Consider the following 22841-nt stretch of genomic DNA (forward strand, 5'->3'; position numbering starts at 1 on the left):
GTATGCGTCCACTTCAGGAGGCGCTATCAGCTCAGTGGATTCAATGCAGGGGATCCTTCGACGTCATCCGGGTAACTCCTACCATAGTCCAGGCTCTGAGCTGGTGGCTTCATCCACAAAATCTACGGCGGGCCTTTCGTTCATACTTCCAATCTCGCCATGTGATAACTACAGATGCGTCTTTGGAAGTTTGGGGGGCGTTCCTTCAGGACCTTCAAATCAACGGGCAGTGGTCCCTGGCAGAGAATCAACTGCACATAAACCTCCTCGAGTTAAGGGCAGTTTACCTGGCATTAAAAGCGTTCCTGCCCAGGATCAGAGATTCCCCAGTGCTTGTGAGAACAGACAACACCACCACAATGCACTATCTGAACAAACAAGGGGTAACACGCTCTCTGCCGTTGTCTCAAGAATCTCAAAAAATTTGGAAATGGCTTCTTCAGCACAACACTTTCCTTCGGGCGGAGTACGTCCCAGGGACGGACAATGTCCTGGCGGTCTCTCTGAGCAGGCAACGTTCCGTGTGCCACGAGTGGGAGCTGGATCTTCAACTTCTCAGCTCTGTATTCGCCCGATGGGGCAGGCCTCATCTGGATCTGTTTGCGACACAGCACAACGCAAAATGCCAACATTACGCAAGCTGGCATCCCCAGAAGGGATCACTGGGGAATGCATTTTTGATCGGATGGTGCAACATCTTCGCGTACACATTTCCTCCATTTCCCCTGATTCCCAGGGTCCTCCGGAAACTGAAGGCAGAGCATTGCACCCTGATTTTAATAGCACCAGCGTGGCCGCGCCAACACTGGTTTACAGAGCTTCATCTCCTGTCGCTGGAACCACCAATTCTATTCAAGCCTTGCCCGACTGTCCTTTTAATGAACCAAGGGCAAGTCCAGCATCAGGATCCAGCATCTCTCAGATTGTCGGCTTGGTTCCTGAGTTCAGAGAGTTTCAAAACCTAGACATTCCTCAAGAATGCAGGGCAGTCTTAGCCCGGGTTTGGGCGGACAGTACCAACAAGACGTATTCTCTAAAGTGGAAAAGGTTCTGTATATGGTGTAAAGCAAATAAGATACAACCCTTTTCATCAACACCTGCACAAATTCTACTTTACCTGCTCCATTTGGCGCACTTAGGATTAGCCCATGCTTCTATTAAGGTCCACCTGGCCGCAATATCTCGCTTCAGGCGTTCGTCATCTGGTACTTCCCTCTGGTCTGATAGACTGGTTAAGCAATTTTTTAAAGGCCTGTTCAGGACATTCCCTCTGGTGCGAGCTTTACCACCCACCTGGCAATTAAACATTGTACTTGCTCAACTGATGAAACATCCCTTTGAGCCAATACACAGAGCCGACATCAAATACCTGTCTTGGAAAACCGCTCTCTTGCTAGCGCTCACATCAGCAAGGCGTGTAAGTGTGCTGCAAGCCTTCTCTATTCAGGATCCTTTCTTGCAATTCAAACAGGACAGAATTATCCTACGGACCAACCCCAAGTTCATCCCAAAGCTTCCATCTAATTTTCACCTGAATGAACCTATAGTCTTGCGGACTTTCTTCCCAAATCCACTTTCCGCAGCAGAGAGGTCTCTCCGCTCTTTAGACCTCAAGTGTTGTCTGAAGTTCTACATTCACCGAACAGAACAGTTTCGGAAATCCAACCAACTTTTTATCGGCTTCAGCAGGCCCAGAAAGGGTCTTCGTTTGACTAAGCAGAGCATTTCTCGTTGGATCTCTACAGCCATTACTTTCTGCCATCAACAGGCAGGTCATCCTCTGCATTCTAAAATTCGAGCTCATTCAACCAGAGCTGTCTCCACTTCAATGGCGCTCTTTGCAGGAGTACCCATTGTCGACATATGCAGAGCGGCGATGTGGAAGACACCACATACGTTCACCAGGCACTACTGCTTCGATTCTGAACTTATGAAAGATGCAGCAGTGGGTCAAGCTTCATTAGAGGTGAGCCTTCTTTCTTCATCCCACCTTCCTACTGCCTACTTGCACATTTATCTATTATATTGTTTTTGGTACTTGTTATATTTCACAAATGGTATTCTTATATCGTGTGATTTTACATGTTGTACCATACGAAATGTGCTGGTTATTGCTTGCTACTCTGATTCAGGCATGTGAATCTATGAAAGATACCCATAGTACTGGATAAGAAATGCGTTACTTACCTGTAACTGCAGTTATCCAGTATTGGTATCTTTCATAGATTCACATGCAACCCACCCACCTCCCCTGGAAGGGCTCACCTTGGCTTTCTCAGTAGGTACTACTTAGCACTGTGCTTACGAAAATCTGAGGGACTAGGGCTCCTTCCAGGAAGGTTCTAGAGGGTGGTGATATCTGATTGGTTCTTGGCCAAAGTTTGGTCCATTTTACAAAAGGACATGGATATGTTACTAATGAGAGTCCGCTGGCCTATTGCTATATATATGACTTTATGACATTACTCTTTTTATATACCGGGGAGTGATTCAGGCATGTGAATCAATGAAAGATACCAATACTGGATAACTGCAGTTACAGGTAAGTAACGCATTTCATACCAATAGCTCACACTTTTCTAATGCGAGACCTATTGCATTGCAAATGCTTGTTTAATGTGTCAGTATTCTTTCTATTACTAATGATTTAAGAATTGTCAGAGCTCTTTTCAGTTGGGCAGTTTTTTTGTAATTAAAGTTTGAATAGTCGTCAACGTGACCATTTTCCTTGTTGCCCAAAAATCCACCGTCAAATTAATGTAATTGAGTAATTATTCTTAATATATGACTTTTCATGAGAATACCAGGATCGTGAATGGCATTATTCAAGATGTATATACCACCCTCTGTGCAGGCAAAAAACTGGTCCAAAGCATGGGACATAGCTCCCTGAATTCAACTTGCTTTGATGGCACCTATCTAAGGTCTCCTAAATAGTAGTTGAGGTGAAACTAATGCTGCAGGCCTAAATGGATTGTGGTCAAGATTTCCAGCTAGAGGCAATTTTTAATGCCATCATGAAGCGCTTTACAGTATCTTTGAGGCTTAACCTTCACATGGTGAGTGACCTTTAAAAAATCTTTTTTATTTAGTCTAGCCTTGGTCCTCCATCAGTTTGGTTGGTAAAGCAATGAATCTTAAACTTAAATGATTTCTTTGATGGTGGCCAGTAAAGTAGTTTGTGGTGTCAGATATGTATTCTTGCCACAACCAGTGGTTAACATATACTGCCATGTTTTGTACCTTGTGCTGTCGATAGAGTCCCAAGTAAAGTACATTTTTATGGACATAACTTGACAGAACAATGAACTTGATGAGAGTAGACCTCTTTAGTATGTCCAAAAAGTGAAATTGGTTCTGTTTAATCTGAATAAACATGTACAGTATTATCTTTGGTAACATTGCTAGCTGCTGATTCAGATAAACCTGTTAGAAGTGGGAATGCTCTATAGCAGTGCCTGCCTCCTTGCTTTTTTGCCATAAAGGATATGGTAGTGTGATCTGTGTTCATGTTTACAAGCCTGGATATCGTTAACAGACGTAAAGCCATCCGCACTATGAAGGAAGGTATCCGCTCCAGTACATCTAACAAGACACTTTGGAGAAGTTAAGGAAGTGTCCTCCCCAGCCATACTCTTAAGAGTCAGATGTAACTCTGAGTTGTGGATGTGGGAAGCAGCAGGGGTCTTCCACCATAGGGTTAGGGATTAGATGGCCACCATTGCGATCCATGAGCCTTGGCGGTGCTGCGAACTTTGGCACCTGTTGTCAACCACTGACTTAGTAAACATTGATGCAGATGTTGGAGACACTGATGAATTCTTCAAACTCTCAGTGTGTGATCTCTTATAAATCTATTGAGAAGATAGCAGCAGCAGGATTGGCACCAGCCATCCCACTTAAAGTATTGACTAACAGTACTGGGAATGGCAATGAAGAGTGTCTGAATATTTGTTAGATAATGAAGGCCCAAAAGGAAAGATGACCACTGTTGGTCTTTGCCCATTTTATACATCATTGTTCTTGTTTCATAAACCTTAAGATATCACAGCCTCGCCCTGTAGTAGATGAGGATGATGAGAGTGAAGATTATTAATTGTTGCTGCCAGTGAATTCAGATATAGGTCTGTATTTGGAGGTTTAGAATGTAATGTATGCATGGTTGGAACTTTTTCAGAAGGGGGTTTTCTTTCAGTGCATGGTTCGCCCACCTAGGAAAATGCTTAATTTCCATCCTATTGTACTTACATTTTTACTCCTAAATCCAAAGGCATTACATTGATACTCTAAGAAACCTAACTAATAACCTCCTTTACATTTTGTAAGGCCTTAATGACCATAAATATATCTTGCTTGAGGCAAGCTGAAGTTATCTCCTTTGGTTTACTGGCCAACAGCTGGAAAACATTGTCCTGCCTGGAAATGACCCAAACCTGTTGCTGGCTGTCCACTCTCCCTCCCCCAATAGTTGAATGTTCAAGGCTTGTTCCACAGTATCACTTGACAGTAAGGCAATGTAATTTGGGGTACAGGATATTTGCCATTGGTAAATTAGTCAGCAGACCTGATATGCATCATAGCCGCCTGACACTGTGCCCAAAGCATCTTTGGAAATAGACAATAAACCGGCCTAGACATATCCGAGTTCTATTTTAAATGATGGACTACATGCCTCTAAATAAGAACAGTTTACTGCACTAGAAACAGTTGATTAGGTATATGTATGGGCAGTTGCGTTGTGTTATGGAAACATGCTTGAGTATGGTTTACCAGGTTTTGTGGTGATGATCAAGATTGGTTTTTATGCATGCTTTTCAATGGTGCCAAAAACTCCCTGGAGAGGTTTCAACAAAGCAATGCCTCTGTGCTCTCACAGGGTGTAGCTACTCAATCTTGCCGGTTTCATTACATACTACACATTTTGTACTTATGGAAGGAATGGGCACCTAATAATAGTCTTATTAACTGCCACAGCAGTGGTACATGGTTCAGTGAAGATTGCTATGATGTAGAACTAGGACTGCTAGTAACCCTGTTTGCTGGTGCATTTATTGCCAATCCGCTCTCTGCTCAAATGGGAAACTGCACCTGTCCCATCAAACAGGCTCTGGCTGTGTTTAATGCCCTTTAGAATACCATCAGGTTTTCTGTGTTTTGCATGTAATGCAAATTGGGCTTGATTTGTAAAAATAGCAGAAGTCAGAATGATAAAAAAGCAACTAGGTTTTATAAAGTCAGTTAGATGTATCCTTAACCTAGCAGATCAATACTTCACTTACAAAATGACTACCTCACTCTCTTTCAGCATCTACAATCCATAATCTTTGTCATGGGATCTCATTGGTTTTCATAAACAAGCATATTTTTTTCAAGGACAAATATCTTCCCCAAATGCATTTCAGAACTAATACATATGCGAAGACATTTCTGTATTTACCTTGGCAACTTTTTACTATAGGGATATGAACAATTAGGAAACTGAAAGCAATGAGTCTCATCTTTGGACTAAGATGAGTCTGCTAGGAAGGTTCACATCAAGAAGATGCCCTGTTAAATGAGTTTCATTGTCTCAACTCAGCACTTGTTGACATCTACTCTGCTATATCCAAAGTCCTCTAAGAGATGGGGTGCCATCTCTGGTCTGATCGCCTCAGACCAGGTTTAGTTTTCTAGAGCTGAAGAGCTTGGACAGTGACATCCTCATTAACGATTCATCCTTCCTGGGTGAAGGCCTCACAACTATGACCTATTACTCCATCAACATTGAGATAATGGGCCATGATCTCTGCGCCTAGCTAGAGCCAAGCATAAGTGGAGATACTGTTTATACTGAAACTATCTGACATGTTTAGGAACTTGGGCCTTATTTCAGTTCTTGGTGAATGGGATACACCATCACAAACATGACGTATAGCCCATCCACCAAATTACAAGTTACATTATATATAGTGGACTTGTAATAAAGCAGACGTGGTGTCCCATCATGTTAGTGACTGAGTATCTGATTGCCAATATCTAAACCAGTCCCTTGCTAGTAAACCGAATGATCAGACTATGTGAACATGCTGGAGTGAGCGCTACAGGCCTGTTCCACAAATCAAATCAATGCTGCTACGCCCCTCACCATTTTAACAAAAGCAAGAACGAGATCCACTATCCTCTCGAGCAAAGCACAGACAATCTGCCTTTGTCTTCTAGCACAGAGCTTATACATAATAGCAATCCATCCCCAAGGTGTGAAAAATGTGCAAGTGGATTACTCATGAGTTTATAGTAAAAACATGTGTAACTTTGGAAATAACATCTGTTTGCCACATCAGAAAAAAGCAAATATGTTATTTATCCTGATATCCAGAACCCTTTCGTCAAACAGTCAGATACTTTTTTCTGTGCTCTCCCCCCGCACTAGTAAGTGTCATCATTAAAATCAAAACAATCCAACACCAGGATTTGTTTGTATAGCTCTATATGTTTCATGCCATGTTAGTATTCAGGCCTAAATCTCTTATTGTACAAACCTCACAAGAGATTGATATGCAAACCAAATATTCTATTCAGAATGGCTGACTGAATACTTAATCCCAGCCTTATACCCTGTCTCTTGAGTGCCTTACTCCTGAATACCTCTAATACATTAGCCCTCAGACTGCATAAACATCCTAAAAGAATTGAAGAAATCAGTGTCAAGATCTCTCTCTAAATTCAGATCAATATTTTTCTATTTTAAGCATCTATAAAAAGAAATTGACTCAAAAATGTTTGGAAGCAACAGTATTACGTTTGCTTCCATTTATGCCTGAATCTGCTGTACAAATTTCCTCCATAGTAGTTCTTCATATAGCTGCTATCACGTTACAGATAATGTCCCTCTGCGATATCATATTTAATTAGCTTAGTAATAAAAGATATTCAGAGTGTGAAAGGAAAGTCTGCTTGACCCACTGATCTTACTCTTATTTTCTTCAACAGGGTTTCGTATTATACTTTAGCAGGACAAACTACATTTCTGTACTCTGTGTTTATCAGATCTTGCTCTTAATTACCTCTGAAAAGTAAAAGCTCTTGCAGAGACGCACAATAATTCCTGTTATGTGAAGTCATTGTATCTTAGTAAGGGATAAACGGTTACCTTCCTCATTCTTAAATATGTGAGTAGTCTAACTTTTTCAGCTTTGATCCAGCTGCTCCTTAACATTGTAACTTGACACAATCTGATCGAGATTTCTAACCGCAGATTCCTGACCTTTGAATTTTCTCAGGAGTCTGACTGGATCTGGATCATTTCTCGAGTAGTACCCCTACGCACCGATAAGTGGCGGAGAGCAGCTCTGCGTCCGTCGTCGTCTGTGCCAGAGTCACGTCGCTTTACCTATATAGGTGCCACCCAGGTGCTCTGACATCCGTTCTTTGCTTCCGGCGCCAGCCAGCGTTGACCCGGATCCCTCTGTTGTTTTTTAAAGGAATTTTGCTACTTTCTGACAACTGTTTTTTTTTAGGTTTCCTTCTGGTGTGTCGAGGATGTCCTCACATAGGACAGGTTTTAAGCCCTGTGGAGCTTGTCACCAGGTGATGTCTGTGCCAAATGATGGCTGGCACGGATCTGAGGTGGCGGGGCGGGGGGGAATGGGGTCAATAAAAAGAAAATTTCACTTACCTCCTCTCCGTGTCTCTCGTCCTTGTCCCTCTGCTCTGGCCAGAACAGGAATTACCCAGGCTCCCCTAAGCCAATCACAACGATGCAATACAGCATTGTGATTGGTCTGAGCACCATGGTTCGATGCTCAGACAGGAAATGGGAGCCTGAGCATGTTCTCCAGCCAGGCTGTAATGCTGCCTGGGTGGAGAACATGCAAAGTGCGCATGACTATTTGGCATCCCAAGACGGACGCCCAAACATTCATGTGCACTTACAGAGTGCCCACCACTCCTCTCCCTGCTCATCTGTCAGCAGAGCACCTCTATCCCCAGAGCTGCTGCAGCATGAAAAAATAAAATCATAATAACATTGAGTTATTATTTTATTTTCCTTTATTTACACTGCTAAAAAGCAGTGGCGTGGCGCTTGTCTGCCTTAGCGGAGGAGCTGCCACTGTTTATGACAGTTCTTCACCTTGTTGTGCTCCGATTGGCAGGCCATGACACCAAAGGCTTTGAGGGAACAGTCCCTGAAGTCACCAGCAGCCCGACATCCAAATCTGCAGAAGTCGAGGTCCTGGTTGAGAGCAAAGACCCGGGACGTTTAACAGAGTCCAAAGTCCTCTTCATCCCATTCCAAATCGTCTGGACAGTCAGGTAAGATGTTGATGCGCTTGTAGACATCTCGTCCATCAGCCGATGTGACAAAGGAGGCTTGGCATCCGTGGACTGGTTCTTCTAAGCCTGTGCCAGGGTCGGTTCTTCGCCTGCCCGAATATCTCAGAGCCGGAGCGACCCCTGTCCAACTTAAAGAGTTTGATAAGGCCCTGTGTCTCATATTTGAGTGATCCAACCCCGTCGATGGCCCTTCAGGCCACACAGGGTCAGATGGTGGCACCCATCTGGTTCCGCACTGGCTGCGCTGGCTCTAGTGGGCGGCCCTGAACTGGAGGGGCGTCGCCCAGCACTGATTCCTACTCCGGCAGGACTTTCAGGTCCTAGATCACTTCCTGAGCCCTATTCCTATGGGCTAGGCCTTGGGGGAAGTGGTAGGGTTGTGTACCCTCTAGAATACCATCCATGTGAGCCCCAAATGGACTGTTGTGAGGAACTGGGTTATGCCAGCGGACTTGATACCTCTCCAGATCGGGGCATGCTTTCTCCTCCTACTGTGGCTACGGAGGAGGCAGCTTCTTATAATACGGTGGTGTGGAGAGCGGCTGAGGTCCTTGACCTTCAGCTGCCTCCTGTTGCTGTCAAGACTAGACTCTTGACTGAGGTGCTGCAACCGGGAGTCAGAACTCCTACTCCAATTCAAGGAGGCCCTCACCAACATCCTTCTGGGAACCTGGTCCAAGCCCAGCACAGGGGCTCCTATGAATCAGATTGCCCCTCGCCACTGCCCCGCTCTTGGGGACCCAAAATTCCTCACACAACACCCTACCCCGGAGAGCTTGGTGGTCCAAGCTTCCACATTCCAGGAGGGCATTCCCTATCGCATCCTCGGACAGGGAACCCAACAGAGAGGGGTCCTTGGGGAAGAAAATGCTTTCTTCAACCAGCCTGGTGTTGCAGTCCATGAACACCCCATGGCTATTGGGCTGCTATTACCACATGCGGGGGATACAGTTGTACAAGTGCTGCCTCAGGTCCCAGGAGAGGCACAGGCCATCCACTCCTAAGTCGTTACTGATGGGAGAGACTCAGCAAAGTTCATGATCCGTTGTGGTCTGCACACGACCGGCTTGCTGGTCAGAGTGGTCTCCATGTCAGTGGTCTTCAGGCACCCATTCCTGGCTGAGAACGACTGGCTTCTCGAGGGATGTCCAAGCTTCCCTTATGGACATGCCCTTCAATGGCACTGGTCTCTTCAGATACGAGGCAGACTCGGTGCTGGAATACTTTAAGGACTTGCGTGCTACAGCCAAGTCCTTGCAAGTCCTTGGTCCTGTCAGCTGCCCTTTGTCATCCCCAGTCAATCTTTCAAGGCTATGGAAGGGGTTTTCAGGCATGCCAACCCTATCCCAGCCACAGAGCCACTCATGGACGAGGGCTTGGTTGCTACTGGCCTCGTGGGTCAGTTAGCCAGCTGTCTGGTCCAACCACCACCCACCGCCCATACCTCCCTTCCCACCTGCAGCTGCAACCTCCAAACCTTCCTAATCTTGCCCTTTTAGACCATGGGTATCCAGTCGGTGGCAGGATCCGCTATCACCTCCACCACTAGAAGTCCATAACATCGGACTGGTGGGTTTTGCAGATCGTCTGAAGGGGCTACACTTTCCCCTTCAAGACCACCCCTCTGACCATGCCTCCATCTTATGACCAGCAGGCGGAGGATAATTTGTCCTTACTCCACAAGGAAGGTATGCTCTCTTGGCCAAGGGAGCCATAGAGAGGGTTCCAGGCTAGAAGTGGACGAGGATAAAATAGGGATAAAACAGAAGTCATGATTCTGGGCAAGAGACTGGATCTTTGGGGACCTCGTCACTTGCCTGTGGAGTTAGGTGCTCCACCTACACCTTCAAACAAGGTTAAGAACTTGGTTTCATTGTGGACGAATCACTATCCATAAAACCACATGTGGCTAAGGTGACAGCTACTTGCTTTGCTGTACTTAAGTGTCTAACAAATATCCTTTGGCTGATCCCCCTTCACGGCACACACAACTGTGATTCAAGCTCTCATTTTCTCCAGATTGGATTTCGGCAATGTGTTATACCTGGGAGTCCATAAATCTACTATCCATCAGCTGCAGTGTGTGAAGAATGCTGGACTTGGTCCATCCAGATCATCCATCCCGTCCTCTGAGATCTTCTCAACAGACTCTGTTTATTCTACCAAGATTCCACCTGTCACGTATGAAAGGCCGTTCATTTGCCTATTCAGGCCCTCAACTCTGGAACTCCCTTCCAGTTCCTCTGAGGAACTCTGCATCTCTCTTTGCTTTTTGGAGGGGTTTTAAAGACCTGGCTCTTTTAACTCGCTCACTTAGCTTTCATCATCCCCCTACTTTTACCTTGTGCCGTGAATCCCCTCGGGTAGTTGAGCGCATTATAAGCCTCTCTTAATTATAATAATAGGCTGTGTTTGTTATTCCTGCTACTTTTTGGTCCCCAAAAAGGACAAGGTCTTCGTCCTATGCTAGACCTCCAAGCCCTCAACCTGGTCCTCAAAAAGGAGAAGTTCAAGATGCTCAAGCTAGCTCAGGCCTTGTCTACCCTGGATCCAGAAGATTGGATGGTAGCTTTGGACTTGCAGGATGCTTATTTCCATATCCCCATCTTGATTGCCCATCAGCATTATCTGCAGTTCACTTTAGGCCACGAGCCCTTTCAGTTCACTGTGCTCCCTTTTGAAATTACCAACACCCCTCGGGTGTTCACAAAAGTGATGGAGGTGATTGCAGCTTACCTGTGGAGATCAGGGTTGTCAGTCTTCCCTCACCTCGATGACTGACTATTGACAGTGAGCTCATCCCAGACTGTTGTCTCACACCTCCAAGCTACGGCGGACCTCCTGCATTTACTGGGGCTCACTACCAACTTGCCGAAGTCACACCTTACTCCCTCTCAGACACTCACTTTCATCATAGCTGGACACAGTGCAGTTTCAGGCTTATCCTCCAGAGCGGCTAGTCCAGGATTTTCAGTCTGATACCAATGTGTCAGCCTGTATTGTGGATTTCGGTGAAACTGACTGAGGCTGCTGGGCTTCTTGGCCTCTTGCCTCCTGCTGGTCACACTGGGCTCTGCATGTGGGACCTGAAATTCCAGTGGGCTCAGCATCAGGGAATCTCTTCAACCTGGCCAAGATCTCGGTGGGTACTGCAAACGATTTGTAGTGGTTGTGAACAAACCATGATTGGGCCAGAGGCAGACCTCTCTCCATTCCCCAACCAGATCTCACAGTAGTGACATATGCGTCACTTCCAGGATGGGGCGGCTTTCTGGGCGAGAGAGGGATCAGAGAATTCTGGTCTACGGCAGAATCTGGGTTCCACATCAACCTGTTGGAGCTCTGAGTGATCCGATTGACATAGAAGGCCCTTTTATCCTCCATCAAGGGAAGTTTGTTCACAGACAACACCATCGCCATGTGGTATTGTACCAAACAGGGTGGGGAGGTGGTGTGGACCCTTTTTCAAGAGGCCCTGCATCTCTGGACATGGCTGGAACAGCAGGAAATTTCTCTGTTGGTTTAACACCTGGCAGGTTCCCTGCACTACATGGCATACAAACTAAGCCATCCATACCTTGCCACTCACAAATGGTGTCTCCAACCAGAGGTGGTGCAAGGTCTCTTTCAGCAGTGGGAAGAACCTTGGTTAGATCTGTTCTGCCGAGAAAGTACAATGTTTGCATGCTGGAGTTTCTAAGGCTTGGCAGTTTGGGCTGTACTGTTCCCATGAGGCACAGGGTCAGACTGATTTGCATATGGCCATGTCTGAACTGGGGTGGCTGAGTGAGCTAAAGAATGGTGATGGATTAAACCCAGATCAATTGACTGGGGTGAGTGTTTGAGTTGCTCAAACGCTCCGTCCATCATCCCCTTTTGTATTGCAGAGGTTCTAAGGCGGCACTCGCTCAGACACTTCATCTTGAGTGGAACTCAGTCCTCATGTACGCCTTTCCGCCCATACCACTCTTGCCAATAGTTCTCAAGAAGATCAGGAAAGACCAGGTCCATGTCATTCTTATGACAAGGACTGGGCGCAAGGAGTCTGGTGTCCTGAGCAAATGAACATGGTCATCGATCCTCCAATCAAGCTGCTCCTTTAGGAGGATCTTCTGTCGCAGCAGCAGGGGAGGGTCATCCACCCGAACCTGTCAACTATACGCCTTCTTTCGTGGATATTGAGCAGCGGCAGTTGATGGCTTTCGACTTTGATCCCGAAGTCTGCAATGTTATCTGGCAGCCAGGCTTCCCTCCACCAAGACTGTATATGCCTTTAGAAGTGATTCGTATCATATTGTACAGAAAAGTCCATTGATCCACTTTCTTCCTCCCTTTCTGATATTTTACTTTTTATTCTTACCATTGCCCAGCAGGGCTCTGCTTTGGGTACTCCGAAGGGTTATCATTCTGCAGTGTCTGCCTTTCAAATCAACCCTCTTTATTTAGGTCTCCTATTGTAAATAGATTTCAGAAGGGCCTTGTACATATGTACGCCCTGTCTCCTTTTGTTATACCTCAGTGTGACCTTAATTTGGTCCTCACATTCTTGTTGTATGCTCCTTTCGAGCTTCTTCACTATTTTCCCCTCCGGCTGATCACAAAACAGCCTTTCTTGTAGCAATTACATCTGCCTGGGCGGTGAGCGACCTGCAGGCTTTGTCATCCAACCCTCCCTTTTTCTTGGTTTACCCTGACAAACAGGTGCTGTACACTAGGGCCTCTTTCTTGCCCAAAGTGGTCACACCATTTCATGTGTGCCAATCTGTCACCTTGTCCACCTTCTGAGCTCTTCCACATCCTTCCAAAGAAGAGTGAATAGGCTGTGTGCACCCAAAACAGCGGTGTGCATAACCAACTCTTGGTCGGGTATGTTGGCCCAAAGAACGGTCAGGCAGTGCAGAAGTGCAAAATCTCTTGATGGGTCATGCTCTGGACCAAGAATCATTACGCATTGGCAAAGAAGCAGCCTCCTGAAGGCGTACGAGCACATTTCACCAGAGCTAAAGCTGCGACAACTGCGTTATCCTGCGGAGTTCGGGTCCTGGATATCTGTCAGGCAGCAATGTGGGCATCCCTGCACACGTTTACTAAAAACGATTGTCTGGACAGTAAGGGCGGCAGGGATGGGCGCTTCGCCTGTTCGGTCCTAGAGGACTTCCTAGTTTAAATTTGTCCTCCGACCCTCCTCTGGAGGGTGGTATCGCATGGATATCTATTTAAATGTAAGGAATCTGCTGCTGGAAGTCTCTATCAACAAGGTACTTACCTTCAGTAACGCCTTATCTCGTAGAGACTATATCTAGCTGTAGATTCCTTACCGACCAACCCATCCTCCCTGCTCTGCTGACACATTTCTATTGTCAGGGCTGATCCCCTTGAGGGCCCTAGTCTGAACACAACAGTGTTGGTGCACTTCATGGCCTGTGCTTCTGGCGTGGAATGTTGTGAAAAAGTAATTTACTTCAGAGCGCCTAAGTGGCCCCTATATAGATACTATAACGTCACTCCGGCGCAGACCCAATGGATGCTGAGACAATCGATGCTACCAACCGGCGTGCAAGGGTGCTGCTTGAAAAATCTTCTGGATCCAGTCTGACGCCTGGGAAATTCAAAGGTAAAGAATCTGTGCCTAAGGCATAACCGAAGGTCAGTAACTTGTTCTATAAAATGTGCAGTGATGCAAAAAGCAAAATACACCATCTTAATATTTAGTGGTTTTACATTTTACTATTTATATCAGATATTCATGGAGTCCGCCTCTAGACCTCACCAAGTGCAAACGATGAATAAATCTAATTTTTGTGATAAATAATACACAGCTTTCATTATATATAGTACTGCAATATTTAATGAGTGTTCTTCAAATTTGTCTGACGATTATGCCACACAATTGACTATTTGACCCCATTTTTCAAAGATTTGCTGGGGGGGGGGGGTACACCCACCAATTCTTCCCCCTTTACTGCCTTGAGGAGGATGGGCTCACTCATGGCCGTTTGTGCCGGGGTTTTGTGCTTGTCTGTGTCAAAGAAAAAACAGGCGAGGTGTAAGAAATGGGCTTCTTTTAACTTGTCTGTACTGGCTCCTTTTCTCAGTGACTGTGGTAAAGACTTAAGCTGAAAAAGGAGAAGGCAGTTCACACGCGGTGCGAACTGGGAAATGTACCTGTTTAATCGCTGCCACAGAGATGTCTTCATTCCTAGCCCATTCTCATGGGGCCGCATCAAAAGAATCGCTTTGTGTCTTCTCTATTTGTATTTCTTGGCTGATAAATCTTTCATCCGAATTCTGAATTATTGCGTAAAATGTTATTTGTTGAATTACCACTGAGAGCCAGAAAAATGTAATTATATGGCGCTAACATCAAGTCCTGCTCTACTGGTGGCAGAAAACTTTTGTCAGGACACAACCCTCAGTTTTATTTTCTGCAAGGTCCATGTTTCGTGAGCTCCCCAATACATAGTTTGAGAAAGCTAAGAAGCTGTGAGACAACCTAGAGCCTGATAAATCTGCATATTGCACTTTGGAGGGCGGGTTGCTGTTATTCCTTAGTTTGAGATGCTTGTTGTTTTTTCTTTCTATTCATATGCTCTTAATTCTATCTTTGTCTGTTTGCTTTCTAGTTTTGATGTGCACAAGAAATGTCCTCTGTGTGATGTGATGTTCCCTCCCAACTATGATCAGAGCAAGTTTGAAGAACATGTTGACAGCCACTGGAAGGTGTGCCCCATGTGCAGTGAACAGTTCCCGCCTGACACCAATCAAGAAGCATTTGAAAGACATGTTCAAACCCACTTTGACAGCAATGTGTTAAACTTTGAGTAGAAAAGTCATTTTAATGACCACTCCCAGGGTGACACTTCTCTCCCTTCTGTTACCCCCCCCCCCCCCCCTCTCCCCCCGCCACCCCCACCCCCCAACCCTCCTTTGCAGGAATATTGTATTGTAACAAATCTACGAAATGCAGTTTAAATAAAGTCTTTCTGGAAATTTCAACTACAATGCTTTCTTTGGTATATATGTTGAAGGAAGCAATTAGGTTTTCTAATCTGGTGTAATCAAACAAAAGCATGTTGATAAATTATCAAGCACATGAAAAATGGGATTTCCTGCGCATGTATTTGTAGTTATTTTATTGAGAGTGTAAATTGTAAGAGAAAGAGAAGGATTATTTTTTGATATATAAACAGGAAAATTGATATAATGGAAATCGGGTTCGTAGTGCTTTGCAATTCCACAGGTTTTTTGGCTATTCTCTTGCTATCAACATATTATGAGTATGACATGGAACAATTGCCATTTTTGCAATCTCTTTTTAAATATCTTACATAAAATGTTTTTGTTCTGCATAGTTTGAGACACACTTATGTAAATTCTTGGAAAGTATTGTTTTAATCCATTTAAGGAATGTAAAGCATGTTATGTCAGACTACCTCCCACAAAAATATTATCAGAAATTCTCACATTTTAAGTAAATTGGATGAAGTTGAAAAGAAAGCGCAATATATACCTTAAATCTAAAATTGAGCGATCTTAAAGTAAAAGAAAAACATTTGGATCATTAGTAGCTTGTGTGAGATCAGTCTAAAACCTTCTACCCAGCGGCGGCCTGTGTTTCATCACACCATATTCATAGCACCCTAAATAGTGGAATGGTCTATTGTCACTGTTAAGCTGTTTGTTGCCTGCTGCTGCAAAGTATTAACAAGTTGCTGTCTCTTCTCTGACAGCCATATATGCAACCCTATAGGGGAGGTGATTGAAATACAAAATATACGCATAGATTATGTTACTACTCACCTCTATCCACTTCTTCTAGTTATAATGTTGAAGCTGGACAGCTGTGTGGAACTGAGGAGTTGTTATTTCTAAAATACAAGAGTAGTAGAGTAAGTCAGGTTTCCCAAGATACAGCATGTTATTAAACTTAATCTGAATAGATGTACAGGGAATCCAAATCAGAGAGTATGATATTCAGATCAATCATATAAATACTTTTAATTAAAGTGAATAGCTGCTAAAATATACTGAAAGTAACCCAAATGAAGTACATGAGACAGATTGATTGCCATGCTTTGTGGGATGGTTTCTTGCTGTTTGTTTCCAATAGTAGCAAACCGAATGCCATGCACCTTCATTTATGTGTAGACATTAAATTAAAATCTGTTAAATGTGGTTATATATGTTATTCATTAGCTCATAGAAATTTCCTTTCATTCTGTGTGTCCTATTAAATTAAAGGAAAGTAACATTCTAGTTCTGTGCATATCTTTTTTCTATCGTAAGAACTCTATTATGTGAATTTAATAGTTTGTCTGATTATCCACCATGTATGAGTTCCGCAAATTAAAAGAATTGCACCAGAAAGTCTCCAGAATATTCACTGGAACAACTACTTTCCTATCATACACGTGAACATGATTTGTCTTCTCATGAAGATAGTGATGTCAGAGTCCTCTGCAAACCATACATTATAGATTCTTGTGGTTCATATTTTCCATATAATTATGTTTTACACAAGGTTGATTGAACTTTCATCTTTGATACAGTTTTGAGGAGAATAATAAAATGTGGGGGTTTATATCTTGTTGCTCCTAATAAATGTTACCAACAACTTTCACTGACCTTAATTAGCAATTTATTAGACTTCATTTTTTCCAACTATTTTAGTTATTGTAATAACGAATTGTAAATGTATTACAAGTATGACCATAGAAAATATGTCAGTGAAAATCTCCCAAATTCTGCCTTTTCATATTTTATTAATCACTAAACGCTCTTATCTCCATCAGTACATCCTTTATCATACAACAGCACTCCCATTACCGCAGTTGACACCATATTTTGCCTAATTTATCTTTCATGTTCTGTGTACTATCCAAGCTTTCGTTCTACATTTTGTGCTTTCTGCAGGTGATCAGCCGTGCAGCTTCTATTCATAGATCAGGTTCGCTATCCTTAATCAGCACAGACCAGTTCTGCAATATGGAGACAAGTCAGGGGGTTAGTCAAGCAGCATGTGCTATCACAAAAGGTACACGCACAAAAAGTGGGTTTGCTCTAATGCTCATGCGCCCGGACCAAAAGCTCGAGATGTGGGCAGTGGACCAAAAGATACGTGCAGTACCCAATCGTTAGTCACCTATGTCATTTAACCACATAGCTGCTGTGGTTATTTTTCTCCTGTGCTGGATATTGCCATTTCCCATTGTTCATGACGAGCTGGGCTCGTCATCAGTGTTTGAGGAGGCTACACCATGACGAGCCCAGCTCGTCATCAGCCTCGAAGGGGTTAAGAACCAAAAAGGTTGTCCCTGTGTGCAAAAATCCACATGCCCCAACTGCCCAGCGATGCCTCCCTTCAGCAGGGAGTATAGAACAACAATACACAGTTGGAGCTGCACCACATGCAAACAAACAAATCAGCTGATTTGTTTGTTAGCATGTTGTGCAGCTCCAACTGTGTATTGTTGCCCGGACCAAAAGGTTGATCCTCCTGAATAGCCACAGATCAATGTCTCTGATCTGCAGCGAGTGCACAGATGAATCAGGTTGGTTCTACATCATGTGCATATATACATACAGTGAACAATGAGTCACCCTGATTTCATTTAGTCAAAATTGTTACTTAACAAAGAAAAGAATTCCATGCATGCGTTCAATATAAAAAGAAAATAGTAGCACCCCGAAATACTTGGGGTGTGTCCCCTTGGTCACGTCAATTCCTGGAAAAAGGATTCCCAATATTTTTTTCTTTCAAACAGCGAATTTAGTTCAATAGTGATTTGAACTTGTTTTATTCATCACAAGACGTGAAGTATTTTCAAGTCAACTCGTGGTCTCAATGCCAGGTGACTACAATAATCAGAATGCTTTGAAACATAATCTTCAGGGATTATAGTCTGATTGTCCATTGCACACAGCATGTTCACACACGTATCATTACCCTCGATAGATAAAATAAGAGTTTTCATGACAATGGTTGAGAATTATTTATTTTATTTTGTTGAGGTTTCTTCATTGTATTATTTTGTTTGATTCTTGTAGATTTGTCCCCTGGAGAAGGGCTTAATGCCTGATATGCATTGGGACCTTTGAATTTGAATATGTGTTGAATCTCATTTTCACTAAATGAACATTGTTACAAATAAATTCTGGAATCCTCAAAAACCCTCAAGATCGTGAGGGAAGACTTCTCATTTGGCGCCAAAAGAAAAAATCTGTGAGAGATTCTGACTCGAGAGTGAGGAGAGGCCGCATAGCTCTTTTAAGAAAAGGAAGGAAGAGGATCTTTCTTCTGTCCAGAGAGATCCAAAAAAGTCAAGATCTCAGAGCAAGGGCAAAAATGGAGCAACCTGGCTCGTCTCATGCCCAAAAAAGATCTGGTTCTGCGCCACATTCTCCCTCACAGAAAATCCGCCCATCGACGGGCTTGTCGACATGGCATTCTCCGCCTACGACCGTCGGAACGAGGACTCCGTCAACGGTTTCTTCAGCGACATCAACAACGTTGGCTGTCAAGACGACGAAGACTGATGTGCTGATGTCGACGGCTTCTGTAAGGAGTTCGACGTCGTCGAGAGCTTCGCCATCTACGGTTCAGTTGGGTGCTGCGACGTTGACTAGCATCTACACTCAGTCAACAGATACTTCAACACCATCGGCGCAGCCTCTGTTGACGATCCTGTCAATGAAGACAATGGACATGCCAGTCTCCAAAACAATTCCTTCATTGTTACTGGACTTTTCCAAAAATGTCTCCTCTGCCTCCTTCTTGCCTCCTGGATTTTCAGGAATCTGAGGATGATGGTCACAGACTTGCGTATGATGCTCAGTGACTACTATAAACGTTTCCCGGAGGCTAATGTAGCTCAGAAGCCAGTTTCTCAACACGAGGAGCCGTCGTTATTCCAGATCAGGAAACTCCACCTGCTCTGCTGAAACAAAAGTCCTTACCTCCCCTGCAGATTCATGCTCGAGCATCAGATAGTGGTGACCAACATTTGGAAGAAGGGGAAATACAAGTGGATTCTGATGTCCATGATGAATGAGTGGATTATGTTGCACACACACCGCCTTCTTCCACGCTGCCAGTGGCTGATTCTCCTCCTGCAGACATCGGCGGCTTCCATGACCTTCTCGAGAGGGCGTCAAAACGCTTTGACCTCCTCATGCCGGTCAAGCAAGCAGATTGCTTCTTGTACGATTTCAAGGCTGCCATACAGCGGTCTGTAAGGGCAATCCCTATTGTCGGCATTTTGTGGCAAGAAGGCATTAAGTTAATGAAAAATCCAGCTTCTGGGCCAGCAGTCATTCCAAAATTAGACAAAAAGTACCAGGCGCCGGCGGACTGTCCTGCATGTATCATTGGCCATCCGAAGCCTGATTCTATAATAATGCAGGCTGCTGAAAGACGATCCAAGAGCCCTACTTCACCATGTACCTGCCTGCCAGACAAGGAAGGGCGTAGGTTGGACAATATCGGGAAGAGATGTTCCGCACTGGCGGCTACTGCCATCGGTCTCCAATGCCATGGCCATCCTTGGGAGGTACGATAAGCAGATGTCGTCGGACATTGCTCCTTTTCTGGAATTTCTGCCTGAAGACAAGAAGAAGGAAGCAAAAGCGATACTTTCAGAGGGAGAAAGCCATCGATGTGGCAATGGACATTTCTTCTACTGTCTTTAGGCAGATGGCAGGCACTGCAGTGTTGCGCAGACAAGGTTGGCTGAAAGCGACAACATTTCGCCCAGAAGTCCAAGTTAATGTGCTTGACATGCCATTCGACAGGGACAACCTGGTTGGTAAACATGAGGAGGAGGCACTTCAGGCTATCAAATCTGACACAGATTCAGCAAAATCTTTAGCCAATCTGCAACAGAAGAGGTTCTCCTCTTTTTGAGGAAGGGGAAGGGGCCAATTTAAATCTCTGCCCCAGCAACGTTTTCAGCCCTACTACCAACAAGGTTTCCGATCTCAATATTCTGCTCAGTCCTTTCGGCAGATGTCTGCACCGACTTAAACGAGTGCTCCAGCATGAAGACGCCCCGCATCAGGAGGAAAATCCCATTATGCAGGCAGAAGGCAATGAGATTTATCAGACACCCATCACCGAGTCCCACTACATTTGGCTCGAAACTGCTCCAAATTCTTCATTCAATGGAACTCCATTTTATCCGACAGATGGGTTTTAGATGTTTTCAACCATGGTCACACCCTGTAATTTCTTCAACCTCTGGATTTCCCCTCAAGAAAGACTGCTCTGGCGCTTCTCAAAAGGGAGATAAAGATCCTTCTCGACAAACAGGCAATCGAGGTAGTGCCATGCAGTCAGTGCTTCCTGTGCTTCTACTCCCACTTTTTTCTGATAAAGAAAAAGACTGGAAAATTGAGGCAGATTATGGAGCTCAGGTTGTTGAAGAAGTTCATCAAAAGTCAGCCGTTCAGGATGTTGTCGCTCCAGGAGATTCTCCTTCTCTTGGATTCATGACATCCCTGGATCTTCTGGATGCCTATTTCTATATTCCCATTCACCCAAAGCACCGTTGTTTCCTCAGGTTACAGGTGGCAGGGTGCCACTACCAGTTCAAGGTGCTATCTTTCGGCCTCAAGTCTGCGCCCAGGGTTTTCACCAAATGTTTGGGGCCAGTAGCAGCCTATATCCGGCGTTCTGGTCACCAGGTGTTTCCCTACCTGGAAGAATGGTTGGTCAAGTCCGCAACATTTCAAGGTGAAAATAAGTCCACAAACGCCTGTCTTCGCCTTTTTCACTCTCTGGGCCTCAATCTTAACAGAAAAGACTTAGGGCCTGATATAGGTAAAGCTCGTTTACCGACTCTAGATTACCACATTTTACCGATTCGGTATTCTAGATTCGGTAAACGAGATGTAGTAAATAATTCGGTAATTTTTACCATATCGGTATGATTCTGTAATTACCGAATCGGTATTTACCGATTCGGTAATTGCTTTTGATTCCTTCAATGTCAATTACCGAATCGGTAAACACAGATTCGGTAAAATTACCGAATTTTCAAGGGGGAGGGTGTCACTTTGACACCCTGTTGCACCCCTGATTCTGGCTTGTGTGCGCCATGTGACACACATACATGCCCTTAGGCATGTATGTGTGCCACATGGCACAGGTGTACATGCACATATGTGCATGTACACTGGAATTCGTTATTTTCCACAAAATATTATTTAGTGTTAAATAACAAATTCGTAAGGGCCTGTGGCACTGTTTTCAGTGCCACCTACATCTAGATTTACCGATTTGGTAACTTACCGATTCGGTAACTTACCGAATCGGTAAATTTACAGAATCTGTAAATTGTAGGCCCCCTACATATCAAAAACCAAATTCCGGTCGGTAACGGCCGAAATCGTCCGATACCGACCGGTATTTGGTGTCCTGCATCTGGCCCTTAATTCCTTCCCTCCAAATCTCTGGTGTTTCTGGGAGCGATGTTAGATACCAACCACTCAAGGACTTTTCACACTGGATGGTTCAGTCCCTTTCCTCAAGAAGGTTTGTTTCTGTGAGGATTTACAAATCAATGTTGGGGATGATGTCATCTTGCATCCCGTTGATTACTCACTGTCCATTGTGGATGAGAACTCTTCAGGAGCAGCTCGACGCCCAATGGATCCAAGCTCGAGGCTCCTTCGACGACACTGTGTCAATCACGCCTCAGATGATCAGTGCAATACTTTGGTGGACATTAAGAAGCAATCTCTCATAAGGCCTATCCTTCCTTCCACCAGATCCTTTGTTGATTATGACAACGGATGCTTCCATGGAAGTAAGAGGAGCTCACCTCCAGAAACTTCATATCCTAGGGAGGTGGTCGGACCAGGAGTCTTAATGCCACATCAACCTATCGCAGCTGAAGGCAGTTTTTCCTAGAACTCCGTTTCTTCCTACCAAGGATAAATGGTTAGTCGATTCTCATCTGCACGGACAACACAACCACCATGTTCTATCTACAGAAACAAGGAGGGATGAGATTTCCGGCTCTCTCAATATTGGCGCAGTGAAGTAGGAATTGGCTGAATCACCACAATATTACCATACAAGTCCAACACATTCCAGGGGTGCTAAATGAGTGGGCCGATTCGCTCAGCAGAGATACCAAGCAGTGTCACAAATTGGAGATAGATGCCATTCAGCTGGGAAAAAAATGGCAGTGTTGAGGATCTACAACCCTGGATCTGTTTGCTACATTACGCAACAAAAAATGCAAATTCTACACCAGCAGATTTCCTCAGCCAGGTTCTCTGTCGAACGCCTTCCATTTTTTCTGTGAACGGGCGATTGCTTAGATGTTCCCTCCATTCCCACTAATACCAAAAGTTCTAAAGAAGATGAAACAGGAGCCTTGCCACATCATTCTCATTGCCCAGGCGTGGGCAAGGCAATACTGGTTCACAGAGCTGTTTCGCCTACCGGAGGCTTCTCCAATACATCTTCATCCTTCTGAACATCTACTTTCCATGGACCAAGGCCAAGTGGTTCATCCACAGAT

General features: G+C 44.5%; 1 protein-coding gene across 11 annotated transcripts in view; it reads left to right on the forward strand.

Annotated features, from left to right (window-relative positions):
• Positions 1–16680, forward strand: part of TAX1BP1 (Tax1 binding protein 1) — an 804469-nt gene extending 787789 nt beyond the window's left edge. For all 11 annotated transcript variants that reach the window (XM_086941702.1, XM_086941704.1, XM_086941697.1 and 8 more), the window contains one exon: positions 14937–16680. In XM_086941702.1, coding sequence (XP_086797828.1) covers positions 14937–15138 — 202 coding nt within the window. In that variant the 3' untranslated portion in view covers positions 15139–16680. The remainder of the gene's footprint in view (positions 1–14936) is intronic.
• Positions 16681–22841: the final 6161 nt, after the last annotated feature.

The sequence above is a fragment of the Lissotriton vulgaris genome, chromosome 10, assembly GCF_964263255.1.
Source record: "Lissotriton vulgaris chromosome 10, aLisVul1.2, whole genome shotgun sequence".
Classification (NCBI taxonomy): Eukaryota; Metazoa; Chordata; class Amphibia; order Caudata; family Salamandridae; genus Lissotriton; species Lissotriton vulgaris.